This window comes from Strix aluco, chromosome 16, assembly GCF_031877795.1.
Source record: "Strix aluco isolate bStrAlu1 chromosome 16, bStrAlu1.hap1, whole genome shotgun sequence".
In the NCBI taxonomy this organism is placed as follows: Eukaryota; Metazoa; Chordata; class Aves; order Strigiformes; family Strigidae; genus Strix; species Strix aluco.
The window spans coordinates 18,177,122-18,201,333 of record NC_133946.1 but is presented as its reverse complement, the minus strand read 5'-3'; the positions used below and the strand labels follow the sequence as shown (position 1 = coordinate 18,201,333).

Here is a 24,212-nt window from a genome sequence, read left to right as displayed (position 1 = left end):
ATGCAGAATGGAAAACAACAAAACAGCACTAAGTGTTACTTTTCTTCTACCCTTCAAAATCACTGCCGGGATGTGGCAAAATCCTATATCCAAAACAAGCGGAAAAACTGCTTGCTTTATTTTAAGCCCGTGACAGTTATAGCTAAATAAATGCACGACACACAGGCCTTCTGTACTAGACAAATCTAGCAGTGTGCAGACCTTGAGAAGTTCTCTTGCAGCATTTGTTAAAAATAATCAGTATAGCATACACTCAGAAAGATTAGATTTGCATAGTTACTGTGCTGTCTTACTGCAACATACTTTCCACCTATCCTGGTCAGATGAAGACTGTGCAAGGCAGCGTATATATGTGGTGTTTATAATGGATTGACATTACAAAATAAAATTTGCAAGTGTGAAGGCTATTACACTGGATTAGTCAGTCTTCAGTTTACAGCTGTAGCCACCTGCTCGATCTTGCAGATCACAGAGCACCTGAGTAGACCCAACCTTTGGGTCCACTCTGTCTGTGCTGTCTTCAGGCACAAATATTCTGATTAGGAATTTCCTTCTTTCTTCTGCTGTCTGTGTTTTCCCGATCTTTCTAGGCCCTTGCTTTTTTGACTGTCCTCAAAGTTGAAGGTGTGGGATATGAGAAAAGAATAGCCTTCAATCATTTTTAGGCCCTCCTTTCCAAGTCACCAGGGCAACATATAAAAGAGCAGGTAATTGAGCAGTGGATGGTATGACAGTATGGATAGCAAGACCTACAAGTTAAAAACTAAAGACAGGAGGAATTCCTGTTGCACACAGCCCCTTCTCTTTTACTCCGCTTACACTCTAAGTCTGGGAGAAGCAGCTGTGAATGTGTTATGTCACCATAAGGCACAGAAGGACAGAGAGATAATACGCTTGTGTGAAGTTAGCATGCTCCCACAACTTATTTCTTACTGTCATAAATCCCCCCAGAAGAGCTAGACACACTGCTGTCCAGAAGAAAAAAGTTTTATTACACAACAGAAGTTTTGCATCTAAAATTTTATTTTTAACAAGCTGCTAGGTGTTGCAGTCTTCCCTCAGAAAAAGAGACCTTAGTACCACAGCAAAACCAAGGCACATGGATGAGGGCACCAACATTTTACTGGTGCCAGAAGTGCCTGTGAAAGGAGTGGAAACTGCAGCTCACAAGTATGAGAGATGCTTACACTGATCCTGGAATAACACAGTCCCCTGATACAGAGAAAATACTGATACACATTCAACAGAAAATAATCTTCATTGAAGAGTTTAGAGGTAGCATTTCACTTCTTGAGGATTCAGAGTTTTTCTTGTGCTCAGAGGCATTCAAGTAAGAGTCTAGAGGGAATGCCATTGGTTTATGGAAACAGAAGGTTTCTTGCAAAGGAAAAAATGAAGTATCTCTCCCCCTGCCCACTTCCTTCACTAAGAGTCCCTTTTTATAGGGCTGGTCTACATGCTGAAGGCTTTTCAAGTAGCTTGTACAAAACTCTCCAGTTCATTTCTGCAGACGCAGGCTTTTTCCCAGTTTAAGATGCATCTACAGAGGTGTTCTGCCATCACAACTATGTGAAACTAAGAAAACTGCAACAGTTTAAATCAGCATAGTTTATTAACCTACTGAACTACAAAGTTTATAGTACAGATGTAGCCCCAAATTATGTTTTGTGTTTAACAGGTAATTGTTGGTAAAATAGTCTGTTTCTCTCCTTTTTGTTCACAAAAAAGGCTACAGTACACAGTGCTTCTCTATTATGAAAAAACATGTTTCAGCATCAGACTGAGTATCACAGCTGAATATTAAAACTAACCAACACCATGTCAGGTTTACTAGTACCATTAATATGTTTTACTCCTTTTTAATTGCGAATTTTAAAACAAATTAAAGGGCAAGTTTCAAAACTGAAAGAACAATGCCTGTCTCTGTTGCTACTTTGAATTTCAAGAGCAGATCAATGCTATTTCTATGACAAAAGTTTGGAATCTCTTCTAAAGAGGGTAATATAGATCTCTGTCAGATGATGGTGAGCAAAGCAATTAAGCAACACCGATCTCTAGTCAAAATTGCACTGAAAATATATCCTATGTACAACAAAGCAGCTCAAAATGTTTGGGGTTTTTTTTTTTTCAATGGAGAGCATGCACTGAAGAAACCATAGTCTTTCACCAATATCAGTATTAAGGCTACATTCAGCAGAAGGGTAAAAGATACTAACCAACCACAGAAAAGACTTTGGGTTTACTTTGGTGCTAAACTGAGCACTGTAACATAGCAGTAGCTAATTTTTTTTCAGCTTTCTTCCCTAGGACTTGACTGGATTTTGAAGCACTTGACTGACCAGAAGGCAGCACCCAGAGAAGTTTTGCTGTGTGACCACGTAAGCCTATAGCTGGTCGTTAATTCATAATAAATTCACTATTGTTTATAAGCTTCAGCTTCCGTTTTTTGTACATTAAGCACTCTGAGGCGATCAGAGACACTTGGGCTGCTGCCCTTTGTGGTACGATTAGAACTTACCTTTCCCCCACTTTCCAAGAGACCACAAGTGAAGGCGAGGACCAACAAGGAATGAAGCGGATCTCGCTAAATCGTCTATCGGATAAGTGCGACACAAGCTTGAAGGGTAGAGATCTAAACAGAAGCAACTGTTACTGCTGCCTAATTTAACGCACTTGAAGGTTAAGTTCTCAGTAATACAAAGTTAAAACACAGAGGGTGTTTCTCACACCAAAACATGAAGCAAACACAACCAATAGCAAAAGACATACAAGAAGGGCATGGAAAGAGCATGGAAAGCTGTAAATGCAAACCAGCATGTTACCAAAGCAGTTAGGAATAAGAAAGATCACAGCATTGTTATTAGTGGTGACAGTTATTCTGGAAAGAGTGACAGCACCAAGAAGCAGACCAATACAGTTTGCTCTCCAGAGGCATCGACATCAACACAAACTGATGGATCACTGGGAGTGACCTGTTTTCCTACTGCAGGTTTTTCTGCAGCCCTTCCCTTCTCACACAAGACCCCTACACAGCTGAAGTTTTCACTGAAAAAAAGGCCTAGCAAGTGATATTACCCAATCTTCTGCCCTGGCAAACAAATGTCCTCAGTTTCTTTCTCAAACAGCAAGAAGGATGTTTCCATTTAGACACACAGTTGCCAACAGCAGCCATAACTTGGACAGAATAAGAAAGGGTCCCACTGAGGCCTTCCACTCCTTCCCCCTTCAAAATATCAATGCTCTCCCTTCCTGCCATAACCCACCCCCCACAAATTCACACAAACTCCCAAAGTTTTAAAGGAGAAAACATTAAGAGCATCAGTGGGACAATACTGGGTTTGGTCAGGCGAAAAACATATCAGGAAATAGCTGAGAACAAGCAAGTAACGCACAAATGACTCAGGATCCATTCCCATTACAATGGGGAAAACAGGCAAATCTTTTTCCACACATGGACAGATCCACCCACCCCGGGTAAAAAAGTACAGAACAAATGCCAATTTTTTCATAGCAACTTCAAAAAGCCCCAAGTATTTTTAGTAAGAAAACCAGCATTTTAACATATTGAGGGTTTGGCTAAACCAAACCTTGATTCTTTTCTGCTTTACAACATAATTCACACAAAATAAGTACAACTGCGTAAACGAGGCATTTTGAGTCATCCAAATGTCTTGCATAAGCCCCGGGTTTGACCTTTTTTTGTAATTACAGTGGCACTTTGACACTTCAGCTTTTACTTTTACAGAGTAAATATAACAGACCGCCTGTGCTTTGTGGTTGTTATGAAAATATAAATGACAAGCTTGTTTTGATTTGTTTCGTTAAGAACATGTAATAAGTAAGAGTGAAGCCCTCTGACTTACAAGTGTTGCAGTACATGGCATATAGACCCCGTCACATGCCACAAATACTGCATTTCCACTGCTCAGCCTGCTGGAGGAAAACCCAGCCATCAGCATCCACCCCACAGATATTCAGCATTCGCTCCATCAGCTTGAGGGGTCAAACTTACAGCAAAACATAACTGGTATTGACAACTGGCTCAGGAGTCAGCCACATCTAGCTTGAAGATAAGTAACAAGCGCTGTACTTTCACCAGCAAACAGTTCGGCTGCAGACAAAAGGCAACACACACACACGAGCAATCCTTCTAATACACCACATCTAGCAACTGCGACAGTTTATTTTGTATTCTAGACACATCACGTTAGAAAAGGAGCCAACCTAGATGGTAAATTCAGGAACCAGACCAAACTACTGTAAAGAAGAAACCAACAGCAGCCAGTTATCACTGCAATACTGGTTTTGCTGAAGCATAAAGCTACTGCTCCTGCGATTTTGAAGCGTAATTATTCACAGCTCGCTTGAGTGCAGGTCGCCAGCACAATTCATGCAAGAAGTAACCGAGTTTATCTTGCTCGGGATACTGGCAGCGTATCAGGTCACTCCCATCGACTGCATCTCCCTCTCCTGCACTGAGGTTTTCAGACCTAAAACCAGCAGCAAAGCGCTTTCTACCGTCTGTGTCCGTGTAATTAGCACTATTAATCCCAGGCTATCCAGGCCCCCTGGCGTGGCTCTGATTTGGCTTTAATCTCCGCTGAGGTCTCTCCTTCCTGCCCACGGAAAGCCATTTAAACCTTGGCCAGCCTTTCGGTTTAAAGTGATGTTCTGTTGCAGAGCCATGAGCCCCACGCCGTACTGGTGGGAAGCACGGAGACCCGCAACGCCTGCCCTTCCCACACCCCCCAAAAAAGGGACGAAAAGTTACTTTTCCAGCGAGCGATCGCTCGGGACGAGGCAAGGGCCCCTCCGCACCTCCTGAAGCACCCTGCGAGCTCGGCTCCGGGCGGGCTGGACCGCTCCCCCCCCGCCCCGCCACCGGACGCGCACACACCGCTTGTCACCTCCGCCGCCAACGACCGATTCGCCATTTGCGCCGCCCGCGGGGCGCCCCCCCGCGCCCCCCACGGCTCCCCCCGCCACACCGGGAAGCCCGGCGGCGGCCGCCGAGGCGGGGAAACCGGCCCCGCGGGGGAAGGGGGGGCCCCACTCACCCCATGAGCCAGTCCATGGCTGGGTCCCGCCGCGCCGGGAAGCTCCCGCGGCCGCCGACTCGCCGCTCACCGCCCGCTCATGGGGGCCGCCGCCGCTGCGGGCGCGGGGGCCGGGCTCCTCCCCGCTTGCCTCGCTCCCTCCCCCGCGGCCCGGCTCCGGCGGGGCGGGGCGGGCGGGGCGGCCGCCGGGTCCCCTCCTCGGGCTGACACTCGCGCACTGGGCGGCCGGAAGTAAACACACGGCGCGGGCCGCCAACCCGGAAGCGGCCCCGCCTCCCGCCGCCGCGCGGGGCACGCCGGGAAATGCAGTTCGGGCGCGGCCCGCGGGGCGGTCGAGGCCCCTGGCACGGCTGGGGCTGAGGGGCCGCCGGGAGGACACCGGGGAGGACACCGGGGAGGAGGGGGGCTTCACCTCCCGGGCCTGAGCCTCGGCAGTTCAGCCCTGCCTATGCCGCGGGCTCCCTGGGGGGAGCTGCGTGCCCGGGCCTCTGAGGTCGTGCTGGGGTGGTTACGCCACCCTGCACACACGGCAAAACGCGTTCGTTCGGGAGGGTGATGAAAGTCTGGAGCTCCCGCAGGAACCGGGCGTTGATCCCAGCCGCTCCTGCACAAAGACGGCCGTTCTGCTCACCCAGCACCCTGAGAGAGTCCCAGAGCCTCGGGCGTGGGTCACGGGCTGGCTGCCTCCCTCACCTGCCTCCTCTTTTGCCAGTACTGGCTGCACCTTGTGCTCCAGAATCTCCTCTTTGATTCAAAATCCTTCCTTTCCCAGTTCCTCTAATTGCAAAAGTAACAAACGAACTACTAGCTCCACAAACCCAGGGACGATAGGTGCCCACAGCCAGCCTGATACCGCACCTCTTTGGGATGATCCTAACTGTTTTAAAGAGGAGAAATCCTTTCCACGCAAACCACTGAGGCGCAGCGTTTCCGCAGGCTGTGAGAGGGATGTTCTCTTCACCGATTTCCCCCCATCAGCGGCACCTGCTTAGGTGGAGGAGACGTTTACAGAGGCAGATCTGCTGGGGGTGATCACATGCTTTGAGCACGTGTATTAATTAAAAGCTATTTGTGTTACGGGAGAGTGACGGTGACTTCACTGGGCTCCCTGCGGTCACCAGCTTTCTGAGGGAAGGACTGTCTTTCAAAGGCTGTTTGAGCCATCCTCCTCATCCCTGTTTCCTCCACCCTGCTGTGCCGGGGCCACCAAGGGCCCTCCCAGCCCTGTGCTGCTGTGGCTGTGGGGGTCCCCAGGGCCCCTCATCCCACAGGCACCCCCTCTGCCGTGGCCCCACTTGGTCAGGGGTGATGAGCTGCTCTCCAGCCATCACACTGACTCAGACAAGAGTTCCAACAGGGCAGCGTTATCCCAGGCCCAGTCATGCGTTGCAAGGGGGTGTCACGGGGGTGATTTAATAACAATATGTCTTGCTCGTGGTTGTTTTGTATCCCTCTGTCTTGAAGAAAGGTGGTAGAATTATTTTGTATTAAAAACTATATTGCGCTGCCATTTCTGGAACTGACCTTCTCTCTGAAATCTGCCGGGGATCCCTTTGCACAACACGTAACTGCTTTATTTTGCCATTCTCCTGTAACAAAACTTCACCCTGAGAATTATTTGGGTATCCAGCAGTGTGATAGAAGAAGTGAAAGACCAGAAGTTGAAAATGTATGTTGTCTGTGTTCAAATGGAGTATTTTTCTTTAACATCTACATTTTATCTTTTAATTGTTTATAGTTTTAGTTATCTTTGCATTTAGAAAATGTAGCAGAGGGCAGCAAAGAGGTCTCTTGCAGCAAACCCCCGCATACTTTACTGAGTGCCTGGGATGAGGATTTTTTACAAAGTCTAAAATACCAGATCAAACCATCTGCAGAAAATAATTATCCTTTATGCAGACACTTGATCCAGTCATTATCTGCAAACATTTGAGAACAGATGTCCCTCATTTGAATTATGTTTTCTTGTTGCCCTTTGTTAGGAGTATTTTTGGCAGGGCATTTGAGGATGAGCTTCATCCAATTTTACTGTGGGATGCATTGTACCAGGAGTAGGGTGTTTAGTCATATGACACACGTTTTAAAGCAGAGTTGACTTCTGATACAATGAGTTTGTCATGTCAGATTAGCTGTTTTTCTCCTGATTGTATCAAGGAAAATATATGGCAACTGGCACAAGGAGAATTGCTGCTGCAAAAGAAACTCAGACAACAAACATCAATTTCATTAATCTTTTGTATCATACCTTCCAATGGCACAAGGCATTTATCTATATCTCACCTAAGGTGATTATTTTATAATTTTTTTCCATTGTCAAGTTGTCACCTACTGCTTTTTTTCTTCTTCCCTCAGCCACTGGAAACCTCAGAAGTCCCTCTGGCAGACATTTTCACACTCATCCCCATTCAGTCAGGTCCCTCTGTGAGCAGCTCTGAAGAGCAAAGGATGTGCCAATCCAAGAGCAGTCTCCAGTGGTTGTCCTGCAACTCCCAGTTCTATTTCTAAACACTCTAAAAAATGCATCAAAGCAGTTATTTGTTTGACAATAGCAAGCCTAGCTGGCCTGGTGTGCTTTTGTGCTAAGCCCCATGCACATGCATAAAGAAAGGGTGCTCCTTGTTCAGGACAACAGGCTTTTGAGACCCTGAAGGACATGAATTTAAGGTGCTTAACAAGAGATGGTTCTTGGCATACAGATGTGGTGGGAAGCGCAGAGGATCCACGAGGTTTGTAATGCTTGACATTGGGGGGTTTTGCACCAACTCTTCCCTGGATTACTGTCCCACAGCTTACCTGTGTCTAACAGGATTTAAAATGCAAGATTATTGCCAGACAGTCTGGGCAGAAAGGCTGCGGTGCACCCCGTGGACTTGCAGGATCTGAACTGTAAGGCTTTTGGCCTGTGGCGCATTGCAAGAAATACTGCGTTCTCTCGCTCCTCTCCGCCTTGTTCTCCCAGTATCCCCTGCCCTGGCCGGCACAAGAGGACCCCAGCAAAGCGCATGCCCTGCTCCTCCTGGCCTGCAGGGACAGAGTGGCTTTGTTCCCAGGTGTTCCTCAACAGCACCAGAGCTTTTTTGGGAATGATGGGAGGCTGGGGGGCAACCCATGCAGACCAGACCACAGGAGTTGGGGCAGATCACATGAGGATCTGGCAGTCATGTAAGGCTCTGCAGAGCTCAGTATAGAAGTCAAGGTGCAAAACAGCATGGACCCGAGGGCTGTCCCAGTCTAGCAGAAGGCTCTGCTAGGTCCCGTAACCGCTGAACAGAGAGATGCTGCAGTCTGAGACTGGCTCAGCACTGGCTGGGAGCTGCCTTGGAATAGCAAGCCTGAAGGTTTCCTTCCTTATTTTTCCCTCCCACGGCTCTCATGACCAGATTTGTGCAAAACAGGATGTTTGATAGCAGCGCAGACAACGTCTGTTGTATACAGCTGATTTTTGTATTGGCTTTTCAGTCGGCTTGCTTTGCCTGTCTGGTAATAAAGCGGTGCTGCAGAGGACAAGCGGCTATGAGGAAGTAATCAAGGCACCAGTATCTCTGCAGCTCTGTCCCTTTACTGCCTCTGATTTTATTGCCATTACCTCCTGCAGCAGGAAAAGTGCAACGCACAGGTGGGCAAACATCGCCTTGCATGGCTGAGCACTAAGGAGTGGGGCTGAACTTTGCTCCCTTACTGGCTTATTGCATCAGAAACACCTGTCCCTCCCGCACCACCTAATATTTGGTGTGGGGCCGAGCGGCCTCATATCTCATACCGTGACAACAGCTTTTCATGTTCCCTCTTCTCTCCCTAAGTGGCTGTGGTAGTGCTGAAGGAACAGGCGAAGGCGGAAAGCGAGCAATGCTCAGGCTTGTATGGGTTTTCCTTCTCTTGATTTGAGGCAAGATCATTCCTATGGAGCTCATCTTACCCCGGGCAGCTGAGAAGCCTCAGCAGGCAGAGAGGTGTGAACCCATTTGCCTGGCTCAGGTGTTTTCAGGGGGTGGTAGGGAAGCAGAGCAGGTGATGGCTGCCCTGACACAGAGTGGGTATAACGTTTCTCAACAAGCTGCAAATCTGCTGCTCTGGGCCTTCAGCAACAGGAGGAGATACACCGTCATTGATAAGACATGACAGACTGATGGGCTTGGGATCAAAATGGCGTGTTTGTGAAGCTCTGAATGCGGCACTGGCTCTTTAAGTCAAAAACATCCACATACTCCTTCCCTGAGACAAAACGTCTTTGTCCCTGTGCATGAAACATATTACAGTTCAAATTCCTGCAGAGCCATTAGAAAAAGCAAAGTGCATGAGTCTGACAGCGTGGGCCTGCCTGTGACTCCGAATGTGATTATTAATCATGCTGGATATTAATAACAGCATCCTTTCTTGGTTGGAACATTTGATTTTTTTTTTATAAATAAACACTGTGAGTGGTTATAAATATTGATTGCTACCCGTAATAGTAAGATGTTTTAGATAATAGTCTTGCAACAAGACAGTCAATCCTGCCAAGGACCAGATTGGAAAAAAAATGGCATTTTGGGTCCTGAACTAGCTGGGAAATATGGCTTGTATTCAGGTGTCTGAGAGAGGGCTGAAGCTTCAGGGAGGAGGACTGAAAAATCTGTCCTTGGGGGTCTGCATTTCCAGGGATGCTGAACAAAGTTCAGTCTCTCTCCCAGTCACAGAAGAATGGAAGTATTAGGCATTTCCTCTTTTAAACAACAACTTATGAGTGGATGTTAAAGCACGAGACTGGTGGTGACTAGGTTTTATTTTTTCCCCCACTAATTAGGTATTACTGAGCAATTCCCGCCTCACGCCTCAGCTTCCACATCTGGAAAATGAAAGAAACACTTCACTCTGCATCAGAAGTCTTGTGACAGACAATGTGTGAACGCTCAGAAACCTTCATTGCTTAGGAATGCTCACAATTAGGTGGATTTCTCTGTTCTTCCAAGAGGGGAATAAAAAAAGTATGCTGAAGTGAATTGAATAGTAGCCAAGAGAGTTACAGCTTCAGCCGGGAAGCTTAGGAAACACTGATGGCCACCCGTGGGGTCAGTATGCCTGGGCTGACCTGCATGTGTCAGAGAGCTCTGTAAGCTGGACGAGGGTGGGTTTGCTTTTGTCCCAGCGCTGGCAATACCATGTCATCATGGACAGGCTGTAACCAAACCAAAGCTCTCATTTTGCCTGACCAGCACCAGCCAATTTGAACGGCCCCTTGGAAAGGGGAAGTAGACACACACCAGCTCTGTTGCAGTTGGTGCTGCTTTTCCTTACTGATAAGCCCTTCCCCAAGCGTATCTTAACCTACTGCCTGTCTCAGGGTGGAGAAAAGGGCACAGGGTGAGAAACAGGACATGTATTTTTTAAGTTTGGAGAGGGATGTCCACTTGGTGTGGTTGTGTTATAGGCTACCTGCAAGCAAAAGGTGTTGCACGTATCTGGAAGCCGGGGCTTGCCCATCCCCACTGGTTTTGCAGGAAGATGGAGACAGTGCCGGAAATTGTTTGCATTATTTTCCTAATGCTGCATCTCTCTCCCAGATGGCAAAACTCCCCCTAGGCCTCCACCTTGAACATAACCAGCAGGCAGCAAAGAGCCTGTAAGTCTGTTTTTCAGAGTCCTGGATGCTTTTAACCAGTCCTTGGCATTATTTGTAAAGGCAAACAACAACTTTCTGGCATGTCTTTCCCTCTGGTACAACTACACGTAAAGCAGTTCACCATGTAACCTCCGAAGTGACCTCAGAGCCTGCGTCACGTCTCTGCAGAGCAAGGAGATGGGCAGCCCATCTGCACGTGCTTGGGGCGCATCTCATGCAGGGCAGAGTTTGCCCCCCCCTCAGCCGTGTGCCCAAAGGGAAGCAGCCCTGGATTTGCAAGCCACGGGATGACGGTGGGACTCAAGCGCCAGGATCACAGCCAAGGGTTTGCTGTGCGGGTGCTGCGCGCCCAGCTCGGAGCAAGCCGTGTGCCCTCAGCCGCCTCACGGAACGTGGGTGAGAGCGAGCGGTGCCGCTCTGCGCCTCCACTCCTGCTGGGGTTGGGGAGCAGAACCGGGGCTCAGCACCCCGCAGGCGCCGTGCTGGTGCCTGCGGTACAAATGAGGCCTCCGATGGCTGCATTGAAGTGTTCCCAGCCCCCACCGATTACAAAGCGTGCCTGGCAGAACAGGAGTCTGTTTGTCTGCTGCGCTCTGCACAAACAGTCGCTTCTGTAAATACATCTCACATGAGCAATCAGCCCTGACAATAAAGAGGTCCCATCTCTGCCGAGTGGTTCGGGGAAGCCGCTCTTCATCGGGCACTGAAGAGAGCTCAGGCAGCTAGCTCTCCCCTGCCTGCTGCCTTCCCAGGGAGACCACAGGTCTGGGTCTGCAAAGCATCCCCTCCTTTCTGCTCCAGCCTTCTGTGCTGGGACTCGGTGGGCGCCTTGGCGTGACACGTATGATGTGACCACTCTCAAGACAGCCCCTGGCTGATAACTGAGCACCGACCAGAATGGGGCTGCACAGGCAAGGGGCACACATTGCTCTCCGGCCCCTGTGACACCCTGGGGGCAGGGAGAAGTTATTTTAAGGGCGCAGGAAATACTATGCTGTGAAATTGAAGCTTGGAAACCACCCAGCCCAGCTCAGCAGCCATTCTTATCACTGACTAAATGCAATTGTAATTACTTCTCCTCTCCCTCCTTCCTCACGTTGTTAGCATTTTTCTCCTCTTTCATCTTGCACAATTAAAACCGAAAAGCAACCCAGAAAAAGCACTGATCAGTTATTATTCATGCGTACTTGGAATGCCAGGTAGAGGCCTCAGCAGGACAGTGGGGCTGCCTGTGCCAGGCCCTGGTCGTTGCAAAACAACACAAAGAGAATTATTAATACCAAAGCCCTGGAAGTCCTGACCCCACATCTGGAGGGGAGATGTCAAATGTGATGAGCACATCGCAAGCGGTGTGCCTTGATGCACAAGCCTCTTCTCCTTACAATGCACTCTGTACTCAAAAAAAAAAGGGGAGAAGATGCAGGGAGAGGTGGAAGGGAGACATCACCCCCAAGCACCGCAGCCTGCTGCCTGCTGTCTAGGACTGTCTGAGGAGGGCAAGTTCTGTGTCCCACATCGCTGTCGTGGAGAGAAAGGGAGCTTTCGCTAATGCTGCTGCTCTCTTTCATTTCTGGCCCTGCTGTGTGAGAAGTTCATCTTCTCTAAATCTTTCCAGCAAGGAACACACCTTTTTTTGGGGTGGAAATGGAAGCTGAAGTGCTGTCACTTGCTCCTACACTGATATCACCAGAGTCCAGCTCCAAGAAGATAGCCAGTCTTGCAAGACTTGTGCAAAAAAATGGAAAAAGCTGTGACACAGATGCTTGTTAACGTATTTGGGAACAGCAGAAACCCCTCATTTGCGTTACTTTGTCAACACCTATGCTAGAAAAAAATCTCTTTATTTTGCCATATTTGGAATTGGGCAGTAAAGCTCTATTCCCTGCCTGGGAGATGGAGCAAGACGCCCGCGTGGTCCCTGGTGCCAGCTTGCTGTCCTCGGGGCTTCACCTCCCAGGAAGACTCAATGGCACCATCTGATGGCAATAGGAGAAGCCGGCAGCAAAAGCTCCAGGACATGGAGCTGCGAGGGGAAGGCTCTGTGAAAGCTCTTCCCAACCAGTACCACGACTTCTAGCTAGGCACAGATAGATTCGTGGTCTTTCTGGAGAGACAAGGAGGCTTTGGGAGGGATTCAGGACTGTTCCTCACTTGGCTCCTCCAGCACTGACACAGGAGAAGCAGCAGCCCTGCTGGAACAGGTAACGGGGCGTAGGTGACAGACAACTTCCAGGGCACAACCAGCAAAAATGTAGTGTGCTGCTGAGGCTCCCCAAAACCAGCTCAGAGCAGAGTGCACAGTGCCAGAAGTGGTGTGCTGGTAGAAACAAAAAAACCCTGCCAAAGCAGCCAGGAGAAGGAAAGGCAGAGCTCTCACTGGGGCTGCTGGAGAGGATTTGGGGTGCATGGGTGGCCGCGTGAGGCTCTGTTGATGCAAGTGATTCAGACCAATGGGGATTTGTTTGATAAGTGGCATTTCATTGATTTTTCTATGTATAGGAAGTGTTGATTTCTCCAGCAAATGCTGTAAATGAAGGTCAGGTTTATTCCATGTCTACTTTGCAGTGTTAGCAATGGGAGGCGACCTGTCCTCTCTCCTCTGACTCCGACAACTGCAAGGACAGTAAATGCAAGGAGTCAGCTAAATTCTGGCCCCTGCTCACGGTAACGTGCTACTACATGAAAACTGGGAGTGTAGGGTGAGGGGTAGGAAAGCTTTACTGAGGGCAATTTCTCAAATTTGTGGGGATCCAGTGGTGCCATGGCTGAGTCATCACTTAAAACAAATGCCACCGTTTATTACCATAGGACCATCATTCATGTACATGGAACTGGCTGAAACAACTCCTTGGAGTTTATCTTTATGGGGGTATGGAAATGCACCCATTGGTCCTTTCATGAGATCAAGCCTTGGCTCCATGATGTGTATCCCATCTGCAAACTGGGGCCACATGAGAAGTTTTTAAAGAAAGAGATGAAGACCCCTGTGCTGGTTGCACTGGAGCTCTGTCTGAGTGTGGAGGTTTCCTCAGAGCAATCCAAGGCTCTGTTGTCCACAAACCCACCCAAAAATGAGAAACTTCTCCCTGCTACCCCCAACCTGTCTCCAGGGAAAAACACAGCCACCACCAAATCCCCCTCTCTGGAGGAGCTCTGTGAAGGTGGCTGTAGCAAGACATGAGTTTTCCTCCCTCTGCCGATGGTCACTCCTCCCCATGCGCCTCAGCTCGCCTGGTCAGGGCACCGGGTGGTTTTTTGTCTGCCTGTTTCTTAACCTGCTGTTGTCAAAGGCAGGTCTGCTTCCTGGGTGGAGCTGATAAATGCAAGGGAGGGCTTGATCTTGGTCTGCTCCTGGCAGCCTGCACTAGCAGTAATGTTTGTGATGGCTCATTAGTCATTTATGAAGTGCACCCAGGCACCTGAAAGTCTTCTTGGGATTGTGGGGGGAGTGAGGGAGCCCATTTTATAAGGGGCCGGGCAGCAAGTTGTTAGCTTCATACCTAGGAAAGGAGCCCAGAGCAGATGACGTGGTTTCTGGCTGTAGCTCCACTAGTCTTTTTTGATGATCCAGCTGCCCAGCGTGGTTCCTCACCCTGCCACCTGCTTGCTTGGGCAAGGTGGACCTGAACGGATGGGAGAAGCAGCCCGAGGGGTGCAGGATTGTCCTTCAGGGGTAGCGGGATGCTGCTGAGTTGATCATTACCATAACTGAGTGCTCCCCAGCAGACTAACAGGCTTGTCTGCTTGTGCTGCCGGGGTGAGCTTGCACAGAGATGCAGTCACCTGTTTACCAGTTGGCACAAGTCATGCTGACAGCTCTGAAAGCATGGGAGAGGGAAGAGAGGACACTGCCATGGGCACAGCCCCTTCAGAAAGTCCATGCCATGGATCAGCAGAGACCATGTAGAGAGGGTTCCCATGCAAGGCACCAGGCTTTCCCTCCCTTAACCTGCAACATTAACCTGGGGGAAAATATCCTCCCCATCCTCCACTGAGGAAGACAAAGAGGGTGAATAAAGAACACAGTCAGCCAAAGCAAACAGGCAGTGCTGGCCAGGCTAAATCCCTGTCCTTCTCTCCACAATCCTGGTTGCTTTTCCCTTAACTCCCAACTCCAGGGTCCCTCAGAAAAGCATTCCTGGAGGCTGCAGAGAAGAGACAAGGAGAGGAGAGGCAAAGAGGCAAAGAGGCAAAGAGGTTTCCTGAAACCGAAGGCCCGAGGGGGACGTGTAAGAGGCGTGGATCGATAGCGCTGCTTCCGAGAGCCTCCAGACTCACTGGATCAGTGATAATAGAGGGGTGAGCTCATTGCTAATAGCTTGGTGGGTGCGAGAGCCAAGGGCAGCCCGTCCGTGTCAGATAAAAGCTTGATACCATCTCTGAGGCTCTGTCGGCAGCACTGCCTGGTACAGGAGGCAGCAGGAAGTTCTTTTTTCGTTACTTCTCTGTGCATGGACTGTTTTTTTGGTGAGGAGGGGTATTGAGTCTTGGTCTTTGGCTGGGTGATGTCAAACGCGCAGTGGAGCTGGCAAAACCACAGAGGTTATCTGAGCTAGATGACTGCCTGCAGTGATCTGGGTTATCTTGCTGGCTGTGTCCCCTTTAATCCACTCTACTATAAAAATACCCCAAAGAAGGATGATTCCCCTGCCCAGGGAGGTTATTCCTCTTCCTGAGAGATCTCCATACTCCCGCTGCTGCTCTGCCAGACATCTGATCGCCTGGCTTTGGAGGGGTGCAAGGGGCACGCTCGTGGGACTGGCATGAACCCAATTACCATCAGGAGTCCATGCCCAGGGCCTGGTGCAGGAGGCACCTAAGCCTCAGCTATTCCTGTTTGCTGCCTGCTCCTGCTTTGCCTGGCAGGGTTTGCCTCCCCTGCGCCAGCCTTGCGCCCAGTGCTGCAGCATGGGGAGCTGGGGGAGCGTGGCGAATGGGATTTACAGAGGAATACTGAATTTTCCTTTTTTTCCTCAGGTTCCCATAAACTCGTCAGAGCTGAAAGCACTTCAGGAACCCTGCGTGACTCAGAGGACTAATTATGGGGCCAAGGGGAGAGAGGGGAGGGCAGAAAGTTCACAGTCATCTGAATGCATCCCAGTGACATTACAGGCACAGCTACAGCCCCCACGGGCGCTGCTTAACCAGGCAGTGCCTTCACCCTGATGAAAATTGCTCTTCTTCCATCTCTGACTTGTCCGTTCCCTCTGTGTCCCCCTCTCAGTGTATCACCCAGGGCTGAACCCACAGCTCTCTGTGCTCACCCTGCAGCAGGGGTAAGTGTCACAAAGCCCTGGGTACCTGGGCATTTTCTCAGGGGATGCATGACCAAAATATCCTGGTCATCTGTGGCAGTCTGTCCCAGAGGTTTGTAGCGAGTGAGAGGCAGGCATGCCAGGAGCTTGCAGGGAGCATCTCCTGCATGTCCTGGCTGTTGTCCCTAATGGATGCCCTGTGCTGCAATTAATGGGGAAAGCAGGGCAGGGAGAGGCAGCCGCGGCAGCGCTTCGACTTTCTGATGTACTTCTGCTTGGCATCAGCAAGGTCTGAGGAATGTCTCTGGTGGGGGAAGGTTAATGCTCCCTGGCTGGAGACGAGGCAGTCTGGCCCTTGCTCGGGGCACCACCAAGTCTGCTGCACAGTGACTGTGCGGAGACTCCCACAGCCCGAATGCAGACGCTTCGTCACTATGCTGTGCCCAGGGGATGCCGGGAGAAAGCTGAAGCCAAGCCTTGAAGGCAGGCTGAAGGAAGCAGCATTCCTGCACACCCCGAAATGATGGGCTGAGCGAGAAAGGATGGCTGCTGAGCTTCTCTCAGCTCACGGTGTTGGGGACTGCACACGTGGGTCACAGATGGGCCACGCAGTCTGGTAAGCAGTGATGACCTGTCACTGACCTGTCTTGCTGATGAAGAGGACAGGCTGGGATGTCAGTACTGGAATTTTGGGGTGCAGAGCAGGGTCTCCTAGGAGTGGGGAGGACTGTAACATCTTGTACAGCCACCTGTCAGCAGCCCAAATCTTGGTGCTTTCAGTTTGCCAGTGCCCCAGCCCAAACCTGGTCCTCCGTGGCTTTAGAGATAAAAAAGACTTGAACCACGTGGTTCAGGTGAATAAAGCAGGACAGATGTGGCTTTTAGGAGCACATGGAACCCTTCCCTTCCCCGGTACCATGCGTGGCCAGGGTGTTGATGATGAGATAGGAGCTGGACACAGTGGACACCAGAGCTGATGTGTCCCTCCCAGCCAGGCTGCAGGAGGGCCGGTTGCTTGCAGAGACATTGAGCCAGCATGGCCTTGCTTTTATGCAGTAATTTGCACCTGTAGGGTGCAAAAGATTTCAAAGCTGAAGCATAGAGGTGGGCAGGTGCACAGCCTGTTGGGGCCAGAGCCAGGCTGGGGGCTCCTGTCCCACCGTGGGCTATTGCCTTGCAGACAGCTGTGCCCTCCAGACTTCTATCCTGCATCTGTCCACAAGGCAAGTGAGCAGCTGTTTACCTCCATCACTACTTCCTCCTCCTCCTCCTTCTCCTCCTTCTTCTCTTCCTTGTAGCAAGTACCTGCAGCGGCGCTTCAGCACGCTTGCAAAATAGGGCTTATTCAGCACCGAGTATCACCCCGAGCGCTCCTGAAGGACATGAAATGAGGGTAAACTTTCCTTTCCCAATGCCTGGTGTTGCATAGACAAAATTTTGGTGGTTTAAAGAGCTCCCGAGCCGTCAGGAGCTGCCACTAGAGGTTGCTCACACGCCTCACTGCAGGCTGGGTGCTGCCAGGGCTGCTGGGCTCTGCAGGGCCAGGGCACGGCTTTTGCTCAAGACAGAGCCCAAGGACTTCCCTCCAGCCCTGCTCAGAGCCCGGCTCTGAAGCAGGTGACAGGGAAAGGTGTCCCACAAAGCTCTGGTTTGGGCCACTGATGCCCTGTTGCCTCCTCTGGCGCAGCCTGGCTTTGCTGTGCCCTTGCTCCTCCGGGTTGCCACCAGCTGCTTGGCAGCCCTCGGCAGTGTGATGGATGCTGTGGGGCAGCAGTCGGGGCTTCGAGATGGGAGCAAGCCTGGCAGGTTGGTCCTGCTCTCCTACAGCATCATGCCCAGCCAGATGGCCCCATGGGTTGACATTGAGGGGAGGTCTCTGGGATGGAGGGAGCACATAAATATGTGTTTACCAGGGCATGCAGGGGCTTCATTTCCAGCCCACAGGTGGATGTCCAGGCTTCTGCTTCCCTCCATTCTCCATCCCTGGCTGCCATCGGCCTTGGCTGAGCTCAGTGTTGCAGAACTGGGGACACCATCTCCTTGGAGGCGTGAGCCCCCAGCATTCTTGTGCAGGGCTTTGTGGAGAGGCACTGGGGCCTGCTCATCCTGGATGGAGGGAAAGGCTCCCCTCATGTGAGTGGTGCAGGATCAGGCCCATAGCATCTGTTATGTAGAGACCTAGGGCAGGGTGGTGAGGAAGAACACCCCAGCCACAGCCCAAATCCAGACCAGCTGCCTGCTTCCATACAGGATGAATCTATATGCACCCAATGCACATCTCTGCGAGACACAAACCAGACCTGGCTGCTCTCAGATAGATCTCTTGGTGCTGCCAAGGCTTCGTGAAGCATCTTGGGTGGGAATAACAGGCCCCAGATGACGGGAGGGTTGAAGAGAGATGCCATGAAGTGGCAGGGTTGAAAGAGCTGGAAGAAGAGCCTGAAGAACAGCAAAAGAGAGGGACTACGGGGCTGAAGCAGCAACAGGAGAGTAAAGTGCCATCCCCCTGCAACTCCTCCAACTCTGCTGCCAGCGCCACGATTGCCACGTCTCGAGCAACTGGCAGCGGGGCAGGCGGAGGAGCCGTGTCCTCCCCCAGCAGTGGCAGGGCTGGCACGGCAGCGCCTTGCAGACACAGATGCGCGCTGGTCAGGATGCAGCTCTGTTCCCAGCACGACTGGCTGTGACTCAGAGAGTGCCTCGGGGGAGCAAACCAGATGGGGAAGATGCTGCCTTTTTGTTGTTTGGAAATGGAGCTTCTTTTTAACATAGAGGCCTGTTTTAATTTGCCAAGGTGTTCTGCAGACACCGCAGCACCCACTGGGCAATGAGACACTCTGTGGAGAAGAAGGAGGGTTGCAATTAGTGTGGGCTGTGGGCAAGATGAGAGCAGCTGGGTCATGCCGTACGCATCTGAGGGGCCAGTTGGATTTGGGCACAGCCAGATCCACGCTGGCGTTCAACATGGATGGTTTCTGGAGGAGACAATTTTTGTTTGCATGCTTATGCTAGTGCCATGAAATGCGATTTTGGAAGGCATTTTGTCTTGCCCTGCTCCTGCCCACACAGCTTTCTCCTGGCAAGACAGTGAGCAGGAGCAACACCGAGGGGCTGCCAGCGTGATCGATGGGGGTTGCAGCATTTTGGGTCGGGGCACACATATTTAGTGGTAAATTCACAACAGAATAATTACCTCTCTTTGTGGATGGCGGCTTTATTAAAAAGAAATAAATAAAGCATCTTTAAAGGAGAGGTGATCAAGAGACACAAACCCCATCCTTGGGGCAATGCAGACAGATGAGTAATGGGGCCCTTTGAGTAAGTGCCTGCCCGGCCAGCTCTGAGTCACTCAGCAAACAGCACCAGCCTGGAGCCAGCGGCAGGGCTATTCTTAGCCCGTCAGGAGATGCTGCTGAGGGAGAGGAGGCAGGTTAAGGGGTGTCAGTGGTGGAAAACACTTGCTTTCCAACTAAAAAGCCCCCGGAGCCAGCACGAGGTTCAGTTGCAGCAACCCAGACTGGAGATGGCAAGTGTGAGGATGAGGGTGGTGGCTGCTGCCATGGCAGGGAGCTCAGGCCGAGATTCTTAGGGAGCTGGAGGGAGGGAAAAGGCACCTGGGGAGATGGGCGCATTGCCCAGAGGGACCTGGAGGTTCCCTGACCCGTGACAGCAGGCAGCACAGATTGAGCATCACCCTCAACTGCCCCCTGAAGCATCCCCCCTTCCCACCCGCCCCACAGGGTCCCACTTTGAGCTTCCCAAGAGCAACCTGGCATCCCTGCTGCGGCCAGGGTTGCATCAGCAGGGAAGGGAGGTGGCAGAGGGGTGCCGCAAAGGCCTGAGCTCAGTTGCGCTTGGGCTCCTTCTAAATAAAGCATCTCCAGTCATACTGGCTCAAGCTGCTGGCTCAGCCCAGAAGCCTGGAAAACTAAATGACATCATCTGGGTACCGCCGACAGACAGTATTTCCACTCAGACACTGAGTGCACAGGTTTCAGCTGAAGAGAAGAGTGGCCGGGGAGCATTACTGGTTTTAGGGACCCCCTAAAACTGCTGTTTCACCCTGCAAAGGACCCAGGCAGGCAGTTGACCCTCATTTTGGTCTCCACTCTCACGCAAGGCATCCCAGTCCAGCCCTTCTGTGCCTCAAGAGGGACCTCATGCCCCAGCAGGGACCCCAGCAGCATCTCAGCTCTCTAAGCCAGCCTTGCTCCAATGCAGCATGACTGGGACAAGCCCAGAGACTGGCCCATAGGCTCCTTTCCCCGCCTGCTGCCAGCGCTTTGCTGGCCACGGCGATGGGGGCTGCTTGCCCAGTGGCTGGGGGCCAGTGGGTCAACCACACGTGGCAGCAGGTCCATGGCTGTCGTTCCAGAAGGAGGGTAATGAGTGGGAATTTTGGGACTCACTGCGGTACTACTCCAAACCAATAGGCTCACGAGCCTTGTCTGCATCTACTGCCACTAAGAGCAGGGTATCTCACCACCTTGTCAAGTGACATTGTGGAGAGGAATGGTAAGCAGTGATACAAAGCATCCACATCCCTCTGGCATCCCGCAGATGAGGACCCATGAGGGGACCAGAATTACCCTGTCAATTGGGGAATTATGGCCCGGTGGAGTAGGAGCAGGATTGGGGTCCAGGATTTCCCGCACACACTAGTTCGGCTCCAACTCTGCCTTCCTGGGTGGTCTTTGGCAAAAACCTGTCGTCTTTGCTCCAGGTTTCCTATTTATAAAAGCTGGGGTGAGTGGGATTCTTCTCTGATTTCCAGAGCTCTCTGGATTTGGTAGAGTTGATCCCCATCTGCAGGGGTACATGGGAAAGGAAAAATCAAGCCCAATAACAATAATTACTTTTCTCCTTCCCATGGGTGCCGTAAGGATTAGCTCATGTTTAGCAAAACTCCCTGTAAGTGCTAAGTGTTATTAATGTCTTGGATTGCTCCAGGAGCGAATGTGGCTTTCCAGGGAGTGATGGGGTTTTTCCCTTTGCTGGCATGGAGCTGCAGCAACGTTGTCACAGCCCAAGGTAAGCAGCATCCTATTTCTGTTAGGCTCAGGGTGTAGACTCAGTGTCTGCTGCACAGGAGCAGTCCTCACCTCGCTCTCCATCAGTGTTGGACGGGTGAAACCCGTCCCTTCTTGCACTGATACACACCCAGCAGGGCTGTGGAGGAACACGTATCCCACAGAGGGTCTCAGCGTGCGGTGCCTAATAAAGTCTCATCTCACCCACATGGCAGGTGGCATCTCCCAGACACGCAGTGAAGCAGGGCCAAGCTGGGGGTCCCACCAGGAGCAGCGGGGAACACGGCTGCAGCACTGCCTGAGGCCCACCCGGCACCTGGGGCCAGAGACCAGGTCACAGTCGTGGCACGGCTCGGGGTACAGGTTGGAGTGTCCTGGCTTGAGCAGGGGTGCATGGGTGGGGGTCAATTCATGCCCCTGGATGCCCTCAGGGTCCTGACACACAGCATCTCTGTGCACCAGGAGTATCTACACTCCTGCAAAGTGTGGCAAAGCAATGCACATCACTTAATGCTGGGAAGCCTGCAGGAGATGATAAATTCTCTTTTCCAGGCTCCAGTGCTGGAAAAAGGTCCTTGAGTCCTCCCAGGAGAGGAAGCCGGGTTGTGACTGGCTCAGCCCCTGCCTGACTGCTCCAGCAAATGTCCCTCCTGGGGAACCCCCAGCTCTCTGGGCAGGGGTACAGGGGGCTGAAGGTCCTCCGGCTGCCAGCCCCTGCCACCCTGGCTCTCCAGCCCTGAGGAGACGGGGCTGACTTTTTGTGACCCCTTCTCCCTGCGCTGACTCAGCTATGCCCCCTTGGTGGGTGGCCACAGCCTGGGGTGGGACGGCGTGAAGGTAAAGGCAGTACGGACCGGCAAGCTTTCAAAGAGGCCACAAGCTAAATAAATAGTCAGCAGCCTATTTCAGTGGCTGCTATATTTAGCTCAAGGAACATTTATTTATAGGCTTGGCAGCCATTCTGAGTCAATAAAAACCCGAGAGCTGGAAAAAGGACGTTCCTGGGTTTCTCGTTGCAGTAATGGTTTCTGCTGTGCAAACCACGAGGAGGGAGAGGAGAGGCAGCCTTGGCACTGGGGCAGGGGGAGGAAGCTGTGCTGGTCATGCACCCGTGGGTGCCTCTGCCAGGGGCAGAGCCTCCACATACCTGTAGCCCCAGCTAAGAGCAGACACCCTGCAGCACCACCTGGGTCCCCTCCTGCATGGGCGCTGCTGCCAGGGACCAAATGGCCCAGTGGTCCCCTGGCCCAGAGGGAATTTCTCTCTAAAACACAATTTAGCTGCGCCCCTGGAAGCAGCAACATGAGATGTCAGCCCTGGGGACTCTGCTGCAACATCTTCCTCAGGGCAGCAGGTTTGGAAAAACAAAGCCAGGAGCAGGTAAATGGGGAAGGAGATGGGAGCAACTGTCACGTTTCTGTATTAAATAATTTTCCCTTTCCATGTCATGCATGGCAATGAGTGGTTGAGAGAGGGCGTGCAAACAGCCCCTCTGGGGTTGCTAGTGGGGTCAGCCGCACAGGAGGCTGAAGCTTCACACCGGGCGGTGTAATTTCTATCCCAGCAGCAGATGATGCCAATAGTTTCGAGAGGCTTTACAAAAGACTCAGCAATTGCAGCTGGATGAGGGGAGTGGATTTAAAAAAGTCCGGAGGATTTAGCCCAGCCTGTGGAAAACAGCCATGAGGATGGATGTCCCTTCTGTGTTTAAGTCAATAAGTGCTGCAGCTTTCTGGAGCCAGAGCTGCAGGGAGCCTGCTCACGCCTTCTCCTCCCTCCAAAGCAAACCTGCTGCAGGGGGGAGCGGTGAAATGCTTCCATGGCCTCCGCTTGAGCACAGCCCAGCTGAAATGGGGCTGCTGGTCGGCACCCGCCGACTGCCCCTTGAGCACAGCACAGCTGCCGTGGTGGGGATGGAGCCGACGGCTCCATCGGCCATGGGGGGACCCGTGGATGTTTATAGGGTTTATCTGTAGTGCGCAGCAAGTGTGTGACTACACGCTGCCACCATGCCAGGAGGAAGGTGGGAGCAGGGCATAGCTGGGAGGCAAAATAATTTATTAATACCTATTAATAACAGAATGTATTTCAATGCAAACACTCCATTCCTTTGTGTTTTCTAGTTTGGCAAACTGTACCATCCCCTACTCTTGTATATACCCATCTGGAGCAGGACCTGGCCAGTCCTTTCCACTAGAAAGGGGCTGCTCCAGTGCCTGCCTACAGCGAATCACACACCAGACCATCAGAAACCCCTAGAGCAGCTGCTTCCAGTCTTGGGCCCATGAATGCCCCAATTAATTTTTATTCCCCTGCTCCTTCAGCCATGAGTCTTATTTCTGCTTCGAATTAGTCCAGCTGCAGCTTCCAGCTGCTGAGCCCTATACATAGACATGGGTCTGGCTGTGTGTCCAGGTCTGGCTGTGTGTCCAGCTCTCCAGTGGCTCTGGACCCCATCAATGCATTGCCCTCCCCAAAACCCCAAAGAGGACCCTCCAGCCCCACCCTGAGAAGGTCTGACCCTCAAAAACCAAGGCTGACACCAGCTGTTAAAACACCTATTTGGGTATTTATTACAACACGTTGTTCCAAAATACAAAAGAAAGGAAAAGAAAGTAGAGGGTAGAAAAGCACTGCTGTTTACAGCCTCCAGTAATAAATAAAGACAAGGCAGGGGCAGGGTGTCTCCCCGGATCTGGCGCTGGCCGAATGGGCAGCAAGGAAGGGAGCACAGTGGGGCTGGTGGCCAGAGCCTCTCTTCCCTGCTTGGGAGTCCCCAGGTATGCCAGGGCAGGTGCAGACCCCCTCCCCGTGTTGTGCTTGCTGAGGAAGGGCCTGATCCTGCAGGGATGGGGGTGGGAGCTGAGGAGACTCAGTCCCGGCATGGTCGGGACCTGCCTGCTCCCTCCCTGTCCATGGCTGCCCCAAAGGCAGGTGAGGTAGGATGGGTGACGCCGGACCGGGACCCCAACGGGGGTCTGCCAGGGTCCCCCGAGAGAGGGGAGAGACCTGAGGTCTCTGCTCTCCGGTGCGGTCTCAGAGCAACCTCGGAAATGAGTTCAGCACAGCATGATGAGAAGGACCCCAACCCACGGCGAAGCAAAGTCACGACAGAGACAAGAGACCGTGCCCAGGCTACTTGGAGAAGGGCAGTTAAACCCCGCAAATTAAAATGACTCTTCATGGGGCTGGCACAGTACAGAGAGTGTTTCGTACCACGGTGCAGACAGGGTTCCTCTTCCCTTCCCCTAATGTCTCCTCCTTCACCTTA

General features: G+C 51.6%; 1 protein-coding gene across 1 annotated transcript in view; it reads right to left on the bottom strand.

The window, feature by feature from the left end:
- Positions 1 to 5,267, bottom strand: part of MOB2 (MOB kinase activator 2) — a 115,788-nt gene extending 110,521 nt beyond the window's left edge. The window contains exon 1 of the mRNA XM_074841702.1: positions 5,058 to 5,267. Within this exon, the coding sequence (XP_074697803.1) occupies positions 5,058 to 5,074 (17 nt within the window). The 5' untranslated portion in view covers positions 5,075 to 5,267. The remainder of the gene's footprint in view (positions 1 to 5,057) is intronic.
- Between the last annotated feature and the right edge of the window lie 18,945 nt (positions 5,268 to 24,212).